This window comes from Corythoichthys intestinalis, chromosome 11 (assembly GCF_030265065.1).
Source record: "Corythoichthys intestinalis isolate RoL2023-P3 chromosome 11, ASM3026506v1, whole genome shotgun sequence".
Lineage (NCBI taxonomy): Eukaryota > Metazoa > Chordata > Actinopteri > Syngnathiformes > Syngnathidae > Corythoichthys > Corythoichthys intestinalis.
Genome location: NC_080405.1, coordinates 42,929,167 through 42,953,694, shown reverse-complemented (window position 1 = coordinate 42,953,694; position 24,528 = coordinate 42,929,167). Strand labels below are relative to the sequence as shown.

General features: G+C 39.1%; 1 protein-coding gene across 2 annotated transcripts; it reads right to left on the bottom strand.

The window, feature by feature from the left end:
- Positions 1-657: 657 nt before the first annotated feature.
- On the bottom strand, positions 658-21,717 carry zgc:66447 (SLAIN motif-containing protein-like). Of its 2 annotated transcripts, none has more exons than XM_057851082.1 (9): positions 21,443-21,717; positions 20,493-21,055; positions 12,256-12,392; positions 9,626-9,748; positions 5,669-5,809; positions 4,585-4,914; positions 4,328-4,471; positions 1,981-2,266; positions 658-1,275 (listed from the first exon to the last, which is right to left on the bottom strand). In XM_057851082.1, exons 2-9 carry the CDS (start codon positions 21,047-21,049, stop codon positions 1,221-1,223), a joined length of 1,773 nt encoding a protein of 590 aa, XP_057707065.1. In that variant the 5' UTR covers positions 21,050-21,055; positions 21,443-21,717; the 3' UTR covers positions 658-1,220. The 2 variants fall into 2 exon arrangements, with proteins under 2 accessions (XP_057707065.1, XP_057707066.1); XM_057851083.1 differs by having other exon boundaries at positions 4,328-4,468.
- Positions 21,718-24,528: the final 2,811 nt, after the last annotated feature.

The window sequence follows — 24,528 nt, the reverse complement described above, 5'->3', positions numbered from 1 at the left end:
AATGCGTGGCCTCGTTTACCGCTGATCCCTTACTATTTGCGTCATGCATAAGAGAGCAGTTACACTTACAGTCATTCTATTCATGGGAGCACATAATGCGCATTATGCGTGGTTACGATACGTAGCCATTATAACACGGGCTCATGAAAATATTTCGGAATTATTTCCCTAGACTTTTATGTTGACACGGACGAGGCCCGTAGGCCATTTTGTGACGATGGGTGGAGTAGCATTTTTGGTTATCCACCCAGGAAACGACAACATTCTGTTACTGCAGCTATTCCAAATTGGAACTAGGTTAGCATGTGATGAAAAGTGGAAAAAACAGACTCAAACAAACATGTTAGGTTTTAGACCGGGCTTTATTTAACATTATTATTCTCATTTCTTTTTAGAAGTACTCTGTTAGAGAGTGAAATCTGTCCTAAGGCAGGAGGCCTGTATTGCATAAACAATTATTTCAGTAGATTCAAAACACTAAAACGTCCCAGTCTGCATGTAGATATGCAATAACAATGCAACAATATGGTAACCTAGAGATGACCAGATTATTTTAAAAAGATGTTGCAGCTCAAATGCTCCTTGGCACAAACTTGTTTTTTTTTTTTAAATATATATATATATATATATATATATATATATATATATATATATATATATATATATATATATATATATCAGAGATGTCAACGAGGGCAACTGTGATGCAATTTTTACGAGAACAAAAACTTGACGATAATTTAATCAACAATTCTTTTAGCAATGCTCACAGATTGTGCGACAAAACATAATTGTCAAATTACAATTTCATACCAATGAGACCAGAAACAAAAATACAACATCAAGCATGCTTTACTTAGTGCCTACATCTAGTAGGAATTCACACAGAAAATGACCACTTTCTTTAGATTTTCATATTAATAACATCACAAAGCAAATACAATTGATGAATATTACAGCAGTTTCAAACAATTACCATAGAAAAATAAGTAAAATTGACCCGAACAAATCTTCTGGAAGCACTTTGATTGTCCTTCTAACATTTGCTGGAGTGTGCCTTCTTGTTTGCCAACGCATCCATGCTGGGTATTGTTGACAAAGCTTCATGCAAGATAAAGAGATGAGTCTCCACTTAAGCCCACACTTGCATTGCAAGATGTCACTAAGAAGAGGTTAAGCGAGGATTGCAGCAGTAAACACCCATCATTGGGTATCAAACTTCAGTAGCAGCCATCTTTCCAGGATTCATCGGAAATTCTAGCCATGCCCAACGACCTGTTAATAAGATCCAAAGTCTTTATTGCCTTTGTTCACAGAAGTGCTCGAAGGCTCATCAAACATTGTTTTATGATAACGGTCAACAATGTGATGACATCATAATAGGCGGGAAAAATAACTTCACAATTGAATTCAAACCCCAAAGATCAATTGATTGCTTGTTTAAAAGTATGGTCCATATCGCTAAACATTAATAACAAAGAACCTTTAAAGCCAAAGTTGTACAAGTTGGAGTTCGACCAAAACCTACTGAAACTAGTACAAATGTCAAATCGTTATGTAACACTACTTTGAGAACCTTCCGCTCATGGGGCAATAAGTGTGTTTTGCTTTCTCTCTGCCTTTTTTGGTTGTAAAGCCACCTCGGAAGGTTGCTTGTACAAAGTGGTTCAGCGTGATGAACTGTCTAGAACATGCTATGTTGATTATAAAACTGCTTAGTCATTACATTGTCATAACAGCTAACTTAAAGCAAAAGCGCATATTCATTTCCATGAAATGTATGATAACACATTCCTGTTTTCTACCCATTAAATTTCTTTAGGCTGTCTTCAAAAAGTGTTTGGAATTATTTTATTTGTAACTTACTGTAGTATACTGGAATGTGAATGTAACTATTGAACAATTTCCTTTGAAATGAAAACAATCATAATACAGAATCTGTTTAACGATATAGGTTCCACTGGATTTTATAGTTCTTACCTTCTGGCTGGTTGTGATAGTTTACTTCTGGTGGGTACGGACTGTCCTCGGCCCACAGCTGTCCGCCCTACGCCAGTGGAGGCTCTTCCTGGTATATAGGATCCACCATTAGCAGATGCAGCAGGCTGGACCCGACGAGCCCCTGAAGCAGGGGGTGCTTGGATAACAGGGAGACCTCTGGACGGGTGACGAGATGCCATAGAGCCCACGGGGGTGACAGCTTTTACTGGAGCCCGGAGGGAAAGAGGAGATTGGCCGTTGCTGCGCAGTCGACTAGCAGCCATACCTTATGTAAAAAAAAACGCAGACAGTGCTTGTAAGTGGTGTGTTTATGGCACCTTGTGGAAGTGAATACTGTAGATAAATAAACCGTCTGACACAGATTTTATATTAGCACAAGCAGGTTTGAGAAACAGAAGTGAGATTGGTGGGTAAGGGATGTAACCAGAGGGATATTACAAACACATTTTTCACATTGTGAAAAAAATCTCACAGCACACCACTAAACAATGTCACATGGGAAGACAGGTTAATTTGGGACCTTCCATCTAGCTGAAGAGTATTCAATCACTCTGCCTGGTACTTATTGCAATTGGCATAGATACATGAAGAAAAAATATGTTATTGTGGTTTAAAAAAAAAAAAAAAAAAACATCCAAATACAGTAACTGATATTGTATACACGTCACTCCCGATGATGTGTTATTTCACACTAACGGCTAACACATTACAAGTTACATGTGAAGAGAACACGGTTAGAATTTTCTAGTGCTGCAGCTATCGAATATTTTAGTAATCGAGTAATCGACTGAAATTCTAACGAATCGAGTAATCCGATAAAACATTTTTAGGTGAAGAGCAATTATAAATATACATGAGAAAACAAGACATTTCATCTAATATTGAACCATTTTCAGTCAATCAATGTCTTTATTTTCGATGTACATTGTTGAAAACAGCCAAAAATTGCATTTCAGATGTAACTAGAATTAAAAAAAAGACTAATTCACTGCTGTCACTCAAAAAACTTAGATCTTATATATAAAAAAAAATATATATATATATATACTTGTTCTCCCCACTGTATTTCTTACCTAAAAATGCTATTAGGCTTGATAACACACAACACTTAAAAGTTAGGTGTTTTTCCCATGTGTTTCAATTGAATTTCCATTTGTGTCAAGCTATTTTTAAGTTCTAGTTAAGTCAAGTCCTGATAGGAGTTTTTGCAGTGTTCAAAATAAATGTATGATACCTGGTGTATTGGAGCACATTAGGGACAATTGCTACTTGGTGTTTGATCCAGCAATGACTACTGAGCTAAAATTGACAGTTAGCATTAAAAAGTTTTTATTTTACACCCTCATCACTCTACAGCGCAATGTTTTCACAGATTAAAAAATAAAGCCTGAATGTAAGACACGTTAGCCACGCATCGACAGTGGTCATAATTAATAGAAACCTAGCCCTTCGCAGGGCTAACGTTACTTGAGCGAGTGACAATAACATTAATCTTATTCATTAGCGCTTAGAAGTCTACTGCTTTAAGATGGCGGCTGTTTACTAACGCCGCTGACTCTGTCATTTCGCATCTGGTTCAACCTACTTGTGATCTCTATGAGACGCATCAGACGCTATCTGCTACCACCGTAGCATCATGCGGCTAGTTTTTAGCCACGTCGGCATCGTTTGTAGCAGCTGTCGGCTGCAGTAATTTTTTTTTTTTTTTTTTAATTGCTTCTTCCTCTACGCACGTGACATCAGCGCGTTGTCCTGCATTAAAAGTAGTCCGGGCAAAACGTGACGCTTAGCGCTGTCAAAATGAAACGATTACTCGAGGTGAATAAAATTTACTCGGATCAGTTTTTAAACTCGAGTTGCTCGAGTATTCGTTTCAGCTCTAGAATTTTCCCCAGCTGGCCCTGGGCTGGAGAGACGTAACGCACTAAAATAATGAATTTTCTCTTAATATAGTACTTCCCTCAGTTTTTGGAAATGCCATATTTTTACAGCCTGTAGTTTGACATTTCCTGTGTGTATATTTTTGAAGATAATGAATTACAGGATCGAACAATACCCCTGAGAGGGAAGTGTGCTCTCAAAAATAAGCAGGGAGCACATAATAATACTCTGGATTCTGTTCTCACTTTAAAATCTCTCAGAAAAAAAAAAAAAGACTTATTGTTTATAATTTAAAAATAAATTTACGGGTCATAATTTCTGTAATTGAAACAGTTGTAAGAGGCAGCAGGATGGTTCAATGGAAGTGACATTACTGAAGATTGGGGGAGACAACAGGTAGATGTAGTTACATCAGTGCTTGGGTCCAGGGAAAGGGTAGGGTTACCTGAGGAGGGGGAGGGAGTCAAATGGGACATGCGATTGCCAGAGCTCTGGAGGTTAGCCTCCATGCTGCGGCTGTTTCTGACTGCCTCCAGTGAACGTAGGCTGGTGCGAGGGGCCAGATTAGGCATGCTGTGCCTCAACTCTTCTGGAAACACAGGCAGGCAACACATTAAGCAAGAGGAGTTTGATTGACACAAATACTGTTGGTCATACTTTGACCATTTATACACATACAAACCGCCAGAAGCTGTGACATACCTTCACTCTTGGCAAATTTGAGAAGCTCTGCACTCGGGCCTTGTAGAGATCGTCTGGGTGTTCTTGTGCGAGGGGCTCCGAGTCTGCTACTGTGCTCCTGACCGTGATTGGACGTGGAGGGCGACAAACATCGAGGTGATCCCAAGGGAGAAGGAGTGAAGCGGTGGCGTTGCTGGGGGACAGGGCTGAATTCATCCTCTTCATCTTCCAGGCTATAATTATCAAATTCCTGGTCGCTGTAGGTGCCGCCCCGGCGAAGGGACTGAAGGGATGTTGTGGAACTGCGGCGTGATGCAGATGCTGAACTGGAAGCGTAATCCTGTCTCAGACCTGACATGAAAAAGATTTTTTTTACTTGTGTGTTGTGCCTGCAAAATGCTAGGTATTCTGTTGCTGCGATGTTGTGTTATAGTTGAATTAGGGCTGTCAAACGATTAAAATTTTTAATCGAATTAATCACAGCTTAAAAATGAATTAATCATAATTGATCGCAATTCAAAACATCTATAAAATATGCCATTTTTTCTGTAAATTATTGTTGGAATGGAAAGACACAAGACGGATATATACATTCAACATACTGTACATAAGTACTGTATTTGTTTATTATAACAATAAATCAACAAGATGGCATTAACATTATTAACACTCTGTTAAAGCGATCCATGGATAGAAAAACTTGTAGTTCTTAAAAGATAAATGTTAGTCCAAGATATAGAAATTTTGTATTAAAACCCCTCTTAATGTTTTCGTTTTAATAAAATTTGTAAAATTTTCAATCAAAAACTAGTAGCTCGCCAATGTTGATGTCAATAATTACACAATGCTCATGGTGCTGAAACCCATAAAATCAGTCGCACCCAAGCGCCAGCAGAGGGCGACAAAACACCAAAAAACACAAGTAACAAATGGACATGACACTGTGCTGTCATTTTAATCTGTTTGAGCAGGGCATGTGCGTTAAATGCGTCAAATATTTTAACGTGATTAATTTAAAAAATTATTACCGCCCGTTAACGCGATCATTTTGACAGCCCTAAGTTGAATAAAGGTATCGTTGAGAAAAACTGAAGTTTACACTCACTCTCTTCTTGTAAACGAGCCATGATCTGGACATCAGTAAGATCTTGCAGTTTATAACCCATGGAGATGGAGTCATCTGAAGTACTGAGCTCGCTATCTATAGAAGACTGAGAACTCATGGTTGAGGGCACACCAGAGACACCTGTCAGGGGAGATCAGAATTGTTTTCGTAAACTGACGATAACGAAAATATTTCGTCGACGAACGATTTCTTCCTGACAGTGACGTGGCTTGGGAGAATAGTACATAAAAAGACGAATGCCAGGGAAAAGTCTGATGAGACGACAACGAGCCGAAAATGTGACATCGTTTCTGTCATATGTTCACAATTCGTGACATTTTCATATTGTACGTGGAGTATGTCAGCTTGCATCATCGCAGTGTTTGGATCGTGTCACTCATGTGAGATGTATCTGAAGCTAGGCTGTGCTGGATCTTGCTTGTTTGGTAAGACAGTAAGATTTGTTTTCTTATTTTGGCCAGAAAGAATATGCTTTAGCCTTCAAAGGTCTGTGCTTTGTGATCATCAGATGCTAAATGTAACTCCTAGCATTAGCGTAACATTCACGTTAAAATTAGCATAAGCTCCAGAATGACAAGCGTCCTCATAAAACATCAATGTTAAACGCTTGGACATTTTTATTTATTTTTTTTAAACATACAGTTCGTGGCTTCTAGATAAGTTTACTAGAAAATTTGAAAATGATGTACAGCTTTTCCTGCTGAGTGTATTATCACAAAGTTGGTGTTGTCCTTGAAGATGCTACAATATGTGCTCATCTGTTTATGTCCATTCGAAATCGTTGGTAACCTTTACTTAGACTAAAACTTTAGAATTTTACGGACGCTACCATTTTGACAAACTGTCGACTAAAACTATACGAAATTTGTATGAGATTTCGTCGACTAAAACTAGCCGAAGACGAAAACATTTTGAAATGACTAAAATATGACTAAGAAGTATTTTCATCCAAAACACTAAGACAAAAATTAAAAGGGCAGCTAAAAACAACACTGGGTGAGATAATGTATTAAAACAAATGTGTATTAATTAATCATGGAAAGACACCAAGCCATAATACAATGCCCTAAGGTTGTATTCATTTGGGGAAATGTCTATAAAATATGTACAAAATCAAGAGAGGCTGAGCTTGTCATGTATGTGATTTTTTTTTACTTGTGTACAATTGATTGTGCATTCATAATCACTTCTAGGCTTATGTTTCTAAGGCAATAGTGGCTTCTGAAGCTGAACAAATTCCTTTCCTGGAACCGAACGTTTGACCTCTGATATTGACTTCTAATATGAACACGAATACCAAGCACTTGTTCCAGTCAATAAAAAATATCAAGTGTAATTAAGGCCTTTATGCCCTGACTGATGGGACATGTTCACATAAAAATTGGACTGATAAACGCTAGCTCACTGGTCTTAGTTGCTCATGGCAGACTAATTGATGATGTTGAATTTACCATTCATAATTGATGACTGATAAGACAATCAGAATGTGCTGCAAACTTGTTAGTTTAAACACAAACCAGGAAAAATACTGATTTGATGCCTCTATCCTAATAAGCAAAGCAACTAGGACATTTACATAAATATTTTAAAATCAGTACAAAACACCAATAGGCATTAAAACTGACAAATAAGACAAAAAATGGCTGTGCCACAAGTCTGGGATTGTAGTTGATCACCACACCATAAGCCATGCAAAAACTGTCAATCATAGGCTTTGCCATGAACATTAGCAATGTGAGAAAATGTCAGGAAAACCAGGAGAGTAAATGTAACACCCATTATCTCATGTTAGGCAATCACATTTAATTAATGTTAGGGCTGCTTAAACACATTTAAAATACTAGTGTGTTAAGTCCCACCAAAGTACACATAACACATACTTTAAATAATTACCAACCATATTCCATAGCTTTCAGGCTGAACTTTTAACAGACCATGATAGTAACAGAATTCTATTCTTTCTAATAATTTACCCTTGACAGTGTTTTTTTTTGACCTTTTTACAAGCCACAAATTTAGCAGCAATAGGTGAAAGGCTGTCTTTGTTTTCCAAGATAATTTGAACGCCATTACCTAATTTTGTCTACTTGTTTTTAACTTCTTGTTTCCTCTTCCCCTTTCTGACCTGTTTGAGGACTATCATCTGGAATCGACACATTTTTTTGTGGTTTAAGTCCTTTGTGTTGGATATTGTACATTTAATCCAATTCGTTGCGGTCATTTGTCATAATAAAAAATAAATAAATAAATAACTGAATGAAGACGGGCCAACGTTTGCTGCTCATTAGATCATCACTTTTTTTTTTAAATCAGTGTTTCATTTGTTTTAGGAATTTTACAGTACATACTCGTTTCAAACAGTACATGTGACACCTAACGAGGTACATCTGAGAAGCAATGTTTTACTACCCAGTCATTATCCATAAAGATAAGAGTTCTTAAAGTGTCTTTTGTTGTATAACCCACTGGTTCACTTGTACTTCCTTATATTAAATGGTAAAGCGTTAATATTATTTTAGAAACTGCCTGGATAGGTAATAAATGCTTAATTATAGCAGCGGTTATGACGGATATATACACATACATGCAGTGTATCACAAAAGTGAGTACACCCCTCATATTTCTGCAGATATTTAAGTACATCTTTTAATGGGACATCACTGACAAAATGACACTTTGACACAATGAAAAGTAGTCTGTGTGCAGCTTATATAAGAGAGTTAATTTATTTTCCCCTAAAAATAACTCCAAATATAGCCATTAATAGCTCAACCCCTGGCAAAAAAAGTGAGTACACCCCTTAGAAACTACGTACATCCCTAAATGTCCAAATTGAGTACTGCTTGTCATTTTCCCTCCAAAATGTCTTGTGACTCGTTACAGGAGTGCTGTCAGCATTGATGCAAAGATTGAAGAGGTGTGTGTGTGGGGGGGGTGTCATTCCCACCACCATGCTTGACTGTAGGCATGACACACTTATCTTTGTACTCCTCACCTGGTCGCCGCCACATATGCTTGAGACCATCGGAACCAAACAAATTAATCTTCGTCTCATCAGACCATAAGAAATGGTTCCAGTAATCCACGTGCTTTGTTGACATGTCTTCAGCAAACTGTTTGCAGGCTTTCTTGTGTACTGTCTTCAGAAGAGGCTTCCTCCTGGGGTGACAGCCATGCACACCAATTCGATGTAGAGTGCGGTGGATGGTTTGAGCACTAACAGGCTAACCCCCCACCTCTTCAATCTCTGCAGCAATGCTGACAGCACTCCTGTAACGGGTCACGTGACATTTTGGAGGGAAAATGACAAGCAGTACTCAATTTGGACATTTAGGGATGTACGTAGTTCCCATGCGGTGTACTCACTTTTGTTGCCAGGGGTTTGGATATTAATGGCTATATTTTAAGGAGAAAATAAATTAACCATTATATAAGCTGCACACAGACTACTTTTCATTGTGTCTAAGTGTCATTTTGCCAGTGTTGTCTCATGAAAAGATATACTTAAATATCTGCAGAAATGAAAGGGGTGTACTCACTTTTGTGATACACTGTACACAATTATATTTCTAGTTATCTTAAACAAATTGGAATTTAATCAGCATCCAAACAAACTGACATTTGACTTCGTGCTCTTGAAACGCTAGATTGCCAATCCTCAGTTATTCATGTTATCTATATTCTGTAACTTTTTTAATGGACAGAACAACCGTAACCACTGATTGGTCAAACACTGACAAAATGAAAAGCAATAGCAATAATTTAAAGTACACACATGGTTTAAAACTGACCCAGTGAAACATGCAAAAAGCCCTCAAGTGAACAAATTGTCGACACATTAGTGTACGCATAACAAGTGACCTACATCATGACGTCAGTCCCACTTTAGTGTTCTGCAGAACGTAAAGAGCACAGAATGTTAATGTCATGCCATACCTGAGCTGCCACAGGTTAGTAGAGATTTGTTAGTTGATTTGTGGTACCCAGGAGAGATCAGGCCTGAGCCTGCTGAGCCTGCCTCTGCTGATGGGCTGCTGTACATGTTCCTCCACCGGGATGCTGCGGGGGAAACGGGAAATGATAGATAGAATGACAAACTGTAGAGGACAGACAAAAGAAAAGGTGGGACATGTGTAATGTAAAACTTGACACAGGGGATTGAAATAACAAAAGAATCCGAATGGTACTGGTGAACTGCTCCAATTTAGCTATGAATGATATAGTCCATGATACATGTACCTATTTTTTCAATTTTCAACACTATATATTCTAGTAATGAGGCAAGTGTCTATAAAGAATAAGGCATTTATTAGGGAGATGTGGGTATTATTTGTGCAAGTATTTTAATGATAGGGTAAAAATAGCTTAAGACAATAAAGCAAATAAATGTCTCCACACACGATAAACTTTAAACTGCACAGGAAAGACATTAAAGGGCAAGTTCAGAATTTTGGATATTATGCTTAACCTTCGAGTTAGCAGGGGTTTAATTAGTCTGTGGAGTTGATTTCAACAAATTCCGTAAAGTTAGTTATTTTTTAGTTTCAGGGCTAAGGAGTGGCAAAGAGAGCTCGAGTCTATGGTCCCGTCTTAGCATGCTAATAAACAACATTTGCACACATGAAAATCACTGATGAACCATGCAATCAATAGTGTTGGCTATGTTTTCAGGATAAAGTTATTAAAAATTACCCTTGCATGTCTATAACTGTGGTATGGTCAGTAACATTTGTAATCCAGCAGCTCTGCAGGCAACAGGCTGCAGAGCGGAGTGATATTTTTTCCACCAGTGTGTTAATGTCGTAGCCACCAGCAAGCAACCACAGTTTATATTATTCCTATTTCCTCGTTCTTCATAGGGAATTTGTGGAAACTTTCCTTTGCCCATTTCTTCTGTTTGTTTCCACAGCCTCCAATGCAAACCTTCAGTCCAGAGTCAGTAGTATGAAGCTGCATTCGAGGAAGGTGGGAAGTCTGAATTTTCCAACCTCCGACCAGGAAAAATATCATTGGAACGCCACTCGAACTGGGATGCCCTAGACGCGAAGTCGTAGCCAGACTTCATGAGTTGCTTCAATCTGACGTCACTTGACAAAATGGCGCTGCACGTCGAAAAGTGAACCGTCAATAGTAAAACTAAAGCAGGCAGATTACAGTGTGTGCTATTTACCTAAGCTGTGGTTTTTCCTCCACTATTTGATCACTTATGAGAAGGCAGGTTTGCTGGAGGTCAACATTTCTTTTGACAGCCAAAATAAAAAACAACTTGTCACGATCAGCCATCTTGCCGTTTACATTCACTCGGAACGCTTTGAAGTCGCAACTGGTAACATTCGAGTTGGATAAGTCAGAGTTCCCACCTTCCTCGAATGCAGCATGAGCACAAGTGGCCGAAGCACTGTTCTCTATTGTGGTTGCATTCTGCATCTAACAAATTATAAATAATAAGAATAAAAGTAATTACGGCAGTTTGGTGTGACATTGTTTTGGCCACATGGGCATTCTGAACAATGATCTGCTTTTTTTAAATGTATTTGAATATGTTGGATCTGTTAATATTGGTATTTTATTGGAATGCTACGACAGGACCATTAACTTGCGCAAGCTTAGCCACTGAGACCTGAAAATAATGACAAAAAAAAAAACTGCACGGAATTTGTTGAAATCAACTCCACCGACAAATTGAATCCCCACTAACTCGAAGACTAAGCCCAATGTCAAAATTTCTGAACTTCCACTTTAGCATGGTAAATCTTGACACTTGAATTCACCTACAAAGTTGATTGTTTCAGTAGATGTTTGAATTGGTTAGCAAAACATTCTAAGCAGCTGTCAACGCTATAATGTCAACATGTAGATGAAATGAACAACTTTGGAAACAAAACTAAAACTAGCTTTAACATCTACAACTAAACTTCATTTTAGCTTACACTTGTCACGTTCCCACTTTTACCCTCACTGTAAAATACAAGTGAAAACAAAATACAGTGGGTGTGGGATGTACAACCTTCAATGTAGACTGTGCCTTATTGCTACCACCAAAATAGTAACTATGGCTTGCCAAAACATGCAGTTTCATCCTATTCCTAACATTAGGAAACTTGGCTCTAAATGAGGGACTCAACCCAGTGCAAAACATTTGGAGTCGGTCTGTTCTGCGATGAATAGCTTTGTTGTCTGGGTTCTGAAAAGAGCTGAACATAGGAGATGCACACAGATAAGACACTCAAGGGGGTGTGTTGGTTGAGAGATTTACTTTAAGAGTGCACTCCTTACATAAACACTATCTGGGAAACCAGTAAAGACGAGTTGTCACCAAAAATGCAGTTTGTTCACACTTAATTTGGTTTTGTGGACAATGAGTGTTGGCTACACTGTCTGACTAATTTATGGATAAGGAATATCCCCATAACAAAATATGTGAACCTGTGCCTTACAGTTGAGTGCTGATATGAAAAAATTGTGGCTTATAGTCAAGTGAGCCTTGTTGTTCGAAGATTACAGTGATATAATTTTGTTCCACATCTGATGAAAGCATGCTAAAATGTATTACGTGTAACACATACTCTGGTCCAAACGACTCATGAGTGTCCGACATGCCTTCTCCGTCTCTGGGCTGCGTTGCTCCAAAACCTGCCGACACCACTTCAGGGGAGACTCAGGGACTGCGTCTGATACTTGTTTTTTAGGTGATACGTACAACCTGCCAAAAACAAAGAAAACGCATCATTACAAATTACAACAAAAAGAGAAGTCAATAGCTCTTAATCATCCTTTTTTCAGAGCAAGGAGCAGCATTAGTGCATTGGACTTTAAACCAAATGGATGAACTATTTTAATAAATTGAGGAGACTGTAGTGATTTAAAAAGTATAGGTCGACCGTTATGGGATTTTGAAATGCCGATATCTAAAAAGATTTTCAGCCAATTGTTGATATCCCAAGCCGATTTTGTAAGCAGATTAGTACTGAAACGATTAATCGATTAACTCGAGTGATCGATTAAAAAAAAAATAATAATAATAATCGAATTAAATTTTGCTGCTTCAAGTATTCGTTTAATTAAAGTGGCATTGAAATGGTTTAGTGAAAGGGTATGCTTTTAATTTTATTGTTTTGGGTGGATACACTACCCTCTGGTCTGCCTCATTTCACATGGGTGAATCCATCTGCTCCCTGTTAAGACCAACATAAGTTTTTGTTTGCGCGATTTTTTTTTTAATGCATTTGTAATTTAGTTTATAGATATATTTAGCTGTTTTTGTAGGAATATGTGTCTGAACCATTTGTTAAGAGGATTGTATTTTTTTTTTTTTTTTTTTAAGTTAGCATTTTATAGCATTTTTGCTATGTAAGTTAGCCAATTGTTCTTTTGTTGTATAAAGATCCTTATTTATTTTTTGATACTGTTTGGGCCTGAGCTTAGGTATTTTAATTTTTCATGTTCCTTATTCAATTACTTGATTATTCGAACTGACTAGTTCATCGATTAATCGACAACTAAAATAATCGATAGCTGCAGCCCTAAAGCAGATATATATATATATATATATATATATATATATTTAAAGCACATAGTGCTACCAATCCAACAAATACATATAGTGCTACCAATCCAACAAACACAGCACTTCTTTTTCAGTATGTTATTTTCAAATAATTAAACCTGCTAGGACATCATGACGAGATATAAGCAAGTGAGCGTTTAAGAGGATGCTTACCATGCTAAAGCTAATGCTAACACAAATGCTACGCTAACACTACAAGTTACATTTAGAGTGAAAGGATCACTCATTAAACACCTTAGAAGGCTGAAGCAACATTGCATATTCTCTTTTGCTAGATTAAAAAAAAAAATCACAATATTTACAAAACAGGCAAGCCTGAAGCTTCAAGCTGCTGCAGGGTCCTATCGGGGTCCTACCGTCAATTAGTGGCGGCCATAATGGCCCAATCAAATGCCTGATCAAAATCCCTTTTTTATCGGCTTATTTTTTTTGTTAGTTAATCGGCCAATGGCCGATGTTGGAAAAAAGTCCATATGTCGACCTCTAGTAAAAAGTTTCCAAATATCAGTATGTTTGCTACACTAGACAACAAGGGTGTTTTATTTAGACATGGCTATTAATTCAAATAATCTGCTTAATCAAAAAGAAAGCGCCATGTTTGTGTTGTTTATGCCATCACCATGTTTGTGTTGTTTACGCTATCACCAGAGTGCAGTTTTTTCACAGTGAAGAAAAACCGCCAGAAGCTTTGAAGAAACGATCACATGGCCTGATCCTTTGAGGTGTGTACACAAAAGATGCTGCCCAACTGGTTCAGCACCAGAATTGACCACAAACGATCTTCTCATTGGACAAGTACAAAAGCAAGTAAATTCCCAGCGGAATGAGCAACAACACAAGAGAAAAATATTCAGGTCGCACATCCCGCTGTTTCTCTCTGTGGTGGTCTGTGTATGCACACAGTACCTTGTTTAATAATTGTAACCTGCAATATTCATGCGTTTCATTCCGTCTAACCATATTCACTGACTCACAATCCCACTGGCCTTTTAGCTACTGCGGGTTGCCCATGAAAAGAATAACAGGGTCACAAAGTGCAGGACAGCCTTGAGTTTAGCTGTAGTTCTCAATGATAAGAAAATTCAGTTCTTTACACTTTGCATGAGATAGTGTTCACTTTTGTTGACACAGAATAATTACAGTTGTCGGCACTGATGGTCTTTGTACTGTAGTGTCAGTGCACCAATTCCCAGCAACTGCCAATGTTTGCCCTAGATAAAAATGGGTGGGTTGCGACAGGAAGGGCATCCGGCATAAAAACTGACAAACAAATGAGAGTGAAACGCTGGGGCGACCTCTGACAGCAGGAAAAAATGAAAGTGGCTTTTTCTTTTTTAACATTAAAGCGGTAGTTTGCTGTAGTGTATTTCAGACAAACATATTTGAAACATACAGTCCTCTACAGTCACATAGCTAGTCATTTAAGTTTAGGTCTTAAGTTTCCATAAATATATGGCACAAAAGTCACAAAGCATTATAATTAGTCACCAGCAAGTCTTGTGGCACTTCAGATAATTTAGAATCGAAAGGATTAAAATCATGTGATTTTCTCTTTTCAGTTCAAGCTTTGATTATGACAACTTGAAAGTCTATCCTATCCTGTTGTGTTTGAGGTTAGAGATAATATCCACTTTTAAAAATAATATTGTTCTGACCAGCCGACCATGACTTGAATTAATGCTGTGTAACGATTGGTCCCCACATTCCCCAGAGTTTGGCCGGCCTCCTTCCGCGCCAGTGTTTCTGTCCCAGTTGCAGTCTGGTCACAGTTGGGGCCCCGCGTCACATGCTGTGCAATCCCACCCAAAGCAGTTTATCCATGCGGCAGCAGCTAGGCCAGGCCAGCTCAGATTATGTTCCTACCAGGATTACTGAGTATTTTGGCTATGATGCACCTCTAAAGCACATATGGTATGGCTAATGATGAAATAAAACATGAATCGGCTGGCTGTTAAGCAGATAAACTGGATGGTTTTAGCCTTTTGGATTCTATTACGGTAATCTTTTGGAAATGACGAACAGTCAAATGAGATGCCAACAATTACCAACTAAAAATCTGATCTACAGTCAAAACAAACAGCGGCACATGGCCAAGCATTAGCGCAGTAAAATTTCAAAACAATATGTTTTACAGGTCTTATTTAAATGCTTAACTTTGTGTCAAATAAACTCTTTAGCGCTGCCCTGGTGGCTCCCTGGTGCTTTGTCAAAAATGTTGTTTTAATATAGTTTCTGTATGAGGACAAACATGACAAACATTCTTCTAATTCAATAATATTGCAATGAAAAACTTAAGGCGGCATCATACAACAGAGTAATCACAAGGTGCGTCATTCTCTAAAAGATGCACTGCAGGGAAAATAAACATTTAATCATGAAGACTCATTATGTATTTGTAGCCAGCTTAGTCATCTTGATAGAAGGCTAATATACAGTGGGGCAAATAAGTATTTAGTCAACCACCAATTGTGCAAGTTCTCCTACTTGAAAAGATTAGAGAGGCCTGTAATTGTCATCATGGGTAAACCTCAACCATGAGAGACAGAATGTGGGGGAAAAAAACAGAAAATCAAACTGTTTGATTTTTAAATAATTTATTTCCACTATTTTTAAAGAATTTATTTCCAAATTAGAGTGGAAAATAAGTATTTGGTCACCTACAAACAAGCAAGATTTCTGGCTGTCAAAGACGTCTAACTTCTTGTGACGAGGCTCCACTCGTTACAAGCATTAATGGCACCAGTTTTAACTCATTATCGGTTTAAAAAACACCTGTCCACAAACTCAGTCAGTCACACTCCAAACTCCACTATGGCCAAGACCAAAGAGCTGTCGAAGGACACCAGAGACAAAATTGTAGACCTGCACCAGGCAGGGAAGACTGAATCTGCAATAGGTAAAACGCTTGGTGTAAAGTAATCAACTGCGGGAGCAATTACTAGAGAATGGAAGACATACAAGACCACTGATAATCTCCCTCGATCTGGGGCTCCATGCAAGATCTCACCCTGTGTCGTCAAAATGATAACAAGAACGGTGAGCAAAAATCCCAGAACCACACCGGGGGACCTAGTGAATGATCTACAGAGAGCTGGGACCACAGTAATAAAGGCTACTATCAGTAACACAATGCGCCGCCAGGGACTCAAATCCTGCACTGCCAGCGTGTCCCCCTGCTAAAGCCAGTAAATGTCCAGGCCCGTCTGCGGTTCACTAGAGAGCATTTGGATGATCCAGAAGAGGACTGGGAGAATGTGTTATGGTCAGTTGAAACCAAAATAGAACCTTTTGGTACAGACACAGGTTCTCGTCTTTGGAGGAGAAAGAATACTGAATTGCATCCGAAGAACACCATACCCACTGTGAAGCATGGGGGTGGAAACATCATGCTTTGGGGCTGTTTTTCTGCAAAGGGACCAGGACGACTGATCTCTGTAAAGGAAAGAATGAATGGAGCCATGTTTCGAGACATTTTGAGTGAAAATCTCCTTCCATCAGCAAGGGCCTAGAAGATGAGACGTGGCTGGATCTTTCAGCATGACAATGATCTAGGGCTGCAGCTATCGAATATTTTAGTAATCGAGTAATCGACTGAAAATTCTATCGATTAATCGAGTAATCGGATAAAACAAATATATTTTTAGGTGAAGAGCAATTATAGATATACATGAGAAAACAAGACATTTTATCATTTTCAGTCAATCAATGTCTTTATTTTTGATGTGTATTGTTGAAAACAGCCAACAATTGCATCTCAGATGTAACTAGAATTAAAAAAAAAGACTAATTCACTATATATATATATATATATATATATATATATATACACACACCTAAAAATGCCTTTACGCTTGATAACACACATCGCTTAAAAGTTACGATTTTTTCCCACGTTTTTCAATTGAATTTTTATTTGTGTCAAGCCATTTTTAAGTTCTAGTAAAGTTTTAAGTTAGTCTAAACTGTAAGTCCTGATAGGATTTTGAATTTTTGCAGTGTTCAAAATAAATGTATGATACAGGCTGTATTGGAGCACATTAGGGACTAGTGCTACTTGGTGTTTTATCCAGCAATGACTACTGAGCTAAAATTGATAGTTAGCATTATTGAGTTTTTATTTGACACCCTCATCACTCCACAACGCTATGTTATGTTAAAGCCTGTATGTAAGACACGTTAGCCACGCATCGAAAGTGGTCTTAATTAATAGAAACCTAGCCCTCCGCAGGGCTAACGTTACGTGAGCTAGTAGTGACAGTAACGTTAATCTTATATATTAGCGCTTAGCGCTCTTTGTTAGCGCTTAGCGCTCTACTGCTTTAAGATGGTGGCTGTTTGCTAACGCTGCCCAGACGCGGCCTAGTCTGTCATTTTGCATCTAGCTCAACATACATGTGATCTCTATGAGACTCATCAGAGCTAACTGCAACTAACGTAGCATGTGCAGGCTAGTATTTTGCAACGTCGGAGTCGTTTGTAGCGGCTGTCTGCTGCAGTAAGTTTTTTTTTTTTTGCTTCTTCCTTTACGCACGTGACATCAGCGCGTTGTCCCCCATTAAAAGTAGTCCGAGCAAAACGTGATGCTTAGAGCTGTCAAAATAAACGAATACTCGAGGTGAATAAAATTACTCGGATCAGTTTTTAAACTCGAGTTACTCGAGTTGCTCGAGTATTCGTTTCAGCTCTACAATGATCCCAAACAGGATCCTCCTTTGTTGCCAGGGCAACAAAGGAGTGGCTTCGTAAGAAGCATTTCAAGGTCCTGGAGTGGCCTAGCCAGTCTCCAGATCTCAACCCCATCAAAAATCTGTGGAGGGAGTTGAAAGTCCGTGTTGCCCAACAACAGCCCCAAAACATCACTGCTCTAGAGGAGATCTGCATGGAGGAATGGGCCAAAAATATCAGCAACAGTGTGAAAAGCTTGTGAAGAGTTACAGAAAACGTTTGGTCTCCGTTATTGCCAACAAAGGGTACATAACAAAGTATTGAGATTAGAGCTGAAACGAATACTCGGGCAACTCGAGTTATTCGAGTTTAAAAACTGATTATTCACCTCGAGGAATCGTTTAATTTTGCCAGCTCTAAACATCACGTTTTGCCCGGACCACTTTTAATGCAGGACAACGCGCTGATGTCACGTGCATAGAGGAAGAAGCAATAAAAAAAATATAAAAAACCTTTCTGCAGCCGACAGCCGCTAACAACTACGCCGTAAACTAGCCCGCATGATGCGGTGGTAGCAGGTAGTATCTGATGCGTCTCATAGATATCACATGTATGTTGAACTAGATGCGAAATGACAGAGTCAGCGGTGTTAGTAAAAAGCCGCCATCTTAAAGCAGTACACTTCTTAGCGCTAATAAGATTAACGTTACTGTCACTCGCTCACGTAACGTTAGCCCTGCGGAGGACTAGGTTTCTATTAAGACCACTGTCAATGCGTGGCTAACGTGTCTTACATACAGGCTTTATTTAATCTGTGAAACATAGCGCTGTAGAGTGATGAGGGTGTAAAATGAAAATATGAATAAGCTAACTGTCAATTTTAGCTCGGTAGTCATTGCTGGATAAAACACCAAGTAGCACTGGCCCCTAATATGCTCCAATACAGCAGGTATCATACTGTAACGTTGACAAAGAGTCACCCGCTTCGTTAGGTTGCAATTATTTCTTCTCTGGGAACTTGTGGAACGACAACAACAACAGGAAGGCATGTCTCTCGCTCTCCCGCACCTCCCTCACCCCCGCACGTCACGCGGTGCATTCAGGAACGCATGCAAATATCCCCGCCATATTATAACCTGATATGTTACAATACATTTATTTTTAACACTGCAAAAACTCAAAATCCTATCAGGACTTACAGTTTAGACTAACTTAAAACTTAACTAGAACTTAAAAATGGCTTGACAAAAATGGAAATTCAATTGACACACGTGGGAAAAACACCTAACTTTTTAGTGACGTGTGTTATCAAGCGTAATGGCATTTTTAGGTAAGAAATATACATATTTTTTTATAAGATCTAAAAGTTTTTGGACTGAAAGCAGTGAATTGGTCTTTTTTTATTCTAGTCACATCTGAGTGGCAATTGTTGGCTGTTTTCAACAATGTACATTCAAAATAAAGACATTGATTGACTGAAAATGGTTCAATATTAAATGAAACGTCTTTTTTTCTCATGTAGATTTATAATTGCTCTTTACCTAAAAAAAAAATGTTTTATCAGATTACTCGATTAATCGATAGGATTTTCAGTCGATTACTAAAATATTCGATAGCTGCAGCCCTGATTGAGATTAACTTTTGGTATTGACCATACTTATTTTCCACCATGATTTGCAAATAAATTCTTTAAAAATCAAACAATGTGATTATCTGTTTTTTTTCCCTCCACATTCCGTCTCTCATGGTTGAGGTTTACCCATGTTGACAATTACAGGCCTCTCTAATATTTTCAAGTGGGAGAACTTGCACAATTAGTGGTTGACTAAATACTTTTTTGCCCCACAGTAGCTAATGTACATACAGCATGTGTTGCCATCATTATAAGGCTTATATGAGGCTTTTAATTTTTTACGGCTCTTGACGCATTTGTTTTTTTTTTGTGCAATATGGCTCCGAACATTTTGGGTTGCTGACCCCTAACTAGTGTTATGGGACCTATAAACGTTTTTAAACATACCTCAATGTATCATTGCTGTCAAAAAACATTTTGCAACTATATACAGTATATATCAGATAAAAAGAGGAACATACCAGAAATATCCATTTTCATTCATGTAACTATTATCTTATTATTATTTTTTTTTAAACTGCCAAAACTTGTAAAATAGGCAATACGTCGAGGCAGATGTTACTGTAGCCATTTTCCTTATTTAGGAGGTGAGAACGAGCAACGCCTAATATTAATGCCTTCCCAACTTAATGCTACTGAAATCTTTGACATCAGCTGGCTTTATTTCCTTTGCTGATAAATGCAAACGATGACTTGCAGACAGCTCATCCTGAATATAAATAAAGACGTTTATGTTGCAGAATTATGTAAAATTCTAAATGGCCGAAGTCGACGTAAGTCACTTGCCCTATGGGTAGAAAGTCAGTTACAAGCAACTAATAATTCAGACATGACTCATCTTACTGCAGACTCTTGCATGAAGACAAATGATGAGATATGACATTTAAAGTACCACTCTATGTGCATTATGGACATGTTATGCAGTTGAGACAACATACCAACTGTCCTCATCTTCCACTTCAGCACACTCATCTTCCAAATCAAGAATGTCCACCTCATCAAAAGCCGATTGCTCCATCCCCGAATCGCTCTCTGCGAGCGTCTCGGACTCATAGCTCTCCTGGGACGGGCTGTCCGGCGTCTGGCTTTGGCCTTGTCTTGGCCCTCCGCTACAGGTCAACGTGAGGAAGCCGCTGCACGGCCCGACATCTTCAGCCGCATCTTCATCCTCGTCCTCCCCAGGCCTGATGGTCCCTGGGAGTGGGGACATGTTGCCACTGAAGCTTTCCAGAGGGGGTGACAGCTCCAAGTCTCTGCCCTCGCCACTGGCTCCTCGATTGATAATGTGTTTGGCTCCCCTGTTGCGCAGCGTCTCATTCTGCACCTCCAGTCTATGAACAAGTTCTTGCAACTTTCGGACCTCCTCCAGTTCCACCCCCGCTAGGTCTTGAGTCCCCTCCACCTCTTCCTTGCATCCCAGCTTGGAGCCCTCTATGCCAGGGGGACTGCCATTATCAGTCTGGGCGACCAGACTGGCGCTTTCTGGAACCACCATTCTCCTCTGTTGAGAATTATACTCACATTAGCACAGGTACAATGACAGGATGTCCGATTAATTACAGTTATGCTCGCTTTGAACCCTCTTTGGACTGTCCCATAGAGAACGTAAGAAATCAGAACATAAAAGAGTGCTCGTCTCTGGTGACAAACCATCTGAAAACGAGCCAAAGGTATCATGATAATAAGAGCGAACGGACGTTCACATTCACAAACAGGTTTACACTACTTTTTACTCGTTATGACATTCGCAAGAGAAGGCGCAACAACATCAACAATCGAAGTAATACTGCAGTATTATTGCTCTGGTCGATTATCAGAATGAACAACTAGCTCAGTCTTCGCATGAGACTCCGTTTGCTCTTAGCTCGGACTAGCAAAACAAACGTACCGGTGAGTGTTCCGTGTTTTCCTCGCGAGCCGTGACAAGTGAACGTGCCCGCCACTCCGAGCTCAAACAAGTCCCACGACCACCATTCACATGAATGAATGAGTGAATCCCAAGGTAGTGAATGTTTTCGTCGATGGACGCGGAAACGCCTCGCCTGCCCTTAGTTTCGGTCCATGTTGTCCTGACTCCAGCGGGACCTCACTGCTTGCACTCATGTCGCTTGCCGCTAACTAGCTTGTTGATGGACTTAAGTTAGCATACTGAGCTGAGCAAGACCCGCAGAGCCCCTCCCCCCGTAGGGTTTTCCCAGTCTTATCGTGCGCCCCCTGCTGGAGAGGCGCAATAATGGAGGACAGTTACTGTGCTGAGTGTGCTCCACAACTACTGGGTGTCGCTGTTTACTTACTATTCCTGAAGAAAGCACTCACTATCTCATGAGATTCACTACTAAAGTGGAAGTTCAGGATTTCTGACATCCAGGCCCGGATCTAGGTCTGCCCAGCTGAGTGGGCACTAAAAAATCTTGAGGGGGCACCCGCGATGCAGGCTTTTTTTTACCCTTAGCATTTCTCCGGGCTTGGGACCGGCGCAAGTAGGACACTGGCTTGTGTCCCATTGAGGCTGCATTAATTTTTGGGGGGGTTTATTTATTTATTTAAAAAAAAAATTCCATTCATCTACTTATTGTCGCAGTCGGCGTGATGTCACGATGACGTCATCTCGCATAGCAACATTTCACCATTCTGAGATGGGGGCACGCACAGGTAAACATCCGTAGACAAACGTTGTCTGAAATTCATATATTTCAGGTGTGTTTTGCGTTTTTTTTTTTTTTCATAAAAACGTCTTAAACATGACTTATTATTATCACGAGTCACTGCCGACAGATGCGAGGAGGCGATACAACTTAAAATTAGCGTATATTGGCCTGCAAATCTGCCCATACAAAGTCGCAGCTGATAGCTGGATAAACAATCCGAAGGAATTGCCTGCAGTGGAGTTCGGAAACATCTACAACTTCCTCATAAAGTCACCCAGTAAATTGACCTTTATCAATTACGTGGAATATGTACTGTGTGGAACTAAGAAAGCTGGCAGTATATACGGAGTGATTATTTCTGCCGTAACCGGTAATTCGCCTCCAAGCGTTATTTAGCCATGAACACGTCACGGCAAAATAACCAATTCCCACCAGGCCAATAATATATCGATTGACCGATCAGAGCAGTTCACGGCAAACGAAAAATAACGCTTTGCGAGTTGTCGGTTACGGTGATAATAACCACTGCCTATTCTATTGAATCATAGCAGCTAATTGGGGAAAAAAAAAAAAAAAAAAAAAAAACGATTAAAGTTTACTCACCAGTAATAAAATGTCGGCTGCAAACGTAAATGTGCCTGGATTTAGGTTCCCACTGGCGAGAATGATCAACGGAACCGTCTTCTTTTACTGTTCCTCGATTGATTGCTTTCAGCCATTTGCTTGTCCTTTTCTTCTCAAGAGGAAGAATGAAGAACTTCAAATGCGGCTCCGAACTCTTCCTTGTGTTACAACCCGCAACACGGCAACTTTTAGTCATTCCGACAGAAAAAAAGACCGCAAATATAACAAAAGTTCAACGCGTTTGTACTACAATGCACGACAGAGCAACTGCTTGTGACTCGTGTTTTGCCCCCATTTCAATATGGCGACGCTTTGTAGTGGCTGGTGACGTCATTAATGCCCGGATGTCCGACTGCGAGAATGTGTCTGGAGGAGAGACAGAAAGCGCGCGGATAACAAACGAGGTTGGAAAAACAGCTTGTTTTGGTGATTGCTTATTCGGCGTGGTTGCGGCCAACAGAAACCGTTGATCCTGCAATAAAAAAGTAGGTGAGACCAACTCTCCGTGCGTTCTCTATATCCAGTGCGACGCTACAATAGATATTCCCAAAATTTGGATTGGGTGGGCACGACTCACGTCTGGATGGGCCGTGCCCACCCCGGCCCCGCTGACATCAGGCTTAATCTTTGAGTTAGCGAGGGTTTAATTTGTCGGTGAAGTTGATTTCAACAAATTCCGTGTAGTTTGTTAGTTTCAGGGCTCCAGAGTAGCATGCCAATAAAAAAACAATATACAGTGCTGGCATAGGCGCAGTTTGACTTTTGGGGCGGGGGGGGGGGGGGGGGGGGCATGTTGATAACGCAGTGTCAGCAATAAAATTAACTTACACTAATATTTATAATAATAAGTTGACAATGAGCGTTTTTTGTTTCCCATCATTCTTGAGGGGAATTCTAAATCAGGCTGCTTAGGCAATACTTTTCGCCAATATCGTCATCCATTGAATATGGTAAGCCCGCCGGTGTGGTGCCAATGTAGTTACCCCAGTCAAAAATTGTATTCCCTGGGCGGAGTCATATGGAGGTAGATTTTGGTCTTTATTAGTTAACCCCAAAAAATGTTGCTTCAATTTTTAAAAAATGTGTTTGAATGCAAAAATAAATTTGAAACTCCACAAAAAAAATGCATGTGAAAGCTATTTTTATTTGATTTTTTTTTTTTTTTTTTGATTGAAGTCAAGTTTTTTTTTTTTTTGATTGAAGCAACTTTTTTGATTGGAGTAATGTTGATTTGTTTTTGGGCCACATTTTGGCTAGGACATTTTTGTTTTTATTATTCAGTTAAAAATAAGTTGCTTCAAAAAAAATATAGATTTTAAAAAAGAAAATCACTTCAATCAAAAAAAAAGAAACATTTCAATCATAGAAAAAATATTGAATGCGAAAAAATATTTGAGATTGAAAAATTTGCATTTGAACACTTAATTTTTCATTGAAAAAGTTTTCTTTCATTGAAGCAATCCTTTTTGTGTTTGGGCCATATTATGATTAGGACATTTGTGTCTAAATCATTCAATCCCCCTAAAAAGTTGCTTCAATCAAAAAAAAAAAAAATTTTCGGTCAAAGAAAAAAGTCATTTTTAAAAATATCCCCCCCCCCCCAATTTTTTTTTTTTTTCAAATTGTATGCAAAGCAAATGACCGTCCAAGGTGTTCGAAAAATAATTTTGACCCATTATAAAAATGTATATTTTTGTTCATT

What these genes read in the sequence shown, in the direction of transcription:
- zgc:66447 (XM_057851082.1), bottom strand. Translation starts at nt 21,049, where the DNA reads ATGGTGGTTCCAGAAAGCGCCAGTCTGGTCGCCCAGACTGATAATGGC. An exon ending in GTGGAAGATGAGGACAGTTG is followed by an intron (nt 12,393 to 20,492) that starts GTATGTTGTCTC and finishes TGTTTTTGGCAG; the next exon opens with GTTGTACGTATCACCTAAAA. An exon ending in CAAATTTGCCAAGAGTGAAG is followed by an intron (nt 4,472 to 4,584) that starts GTATGTCACAGC and finishes CTGTGTTTCCAG; the next exon opens with AAGAGTTGAGGCACAGCATG.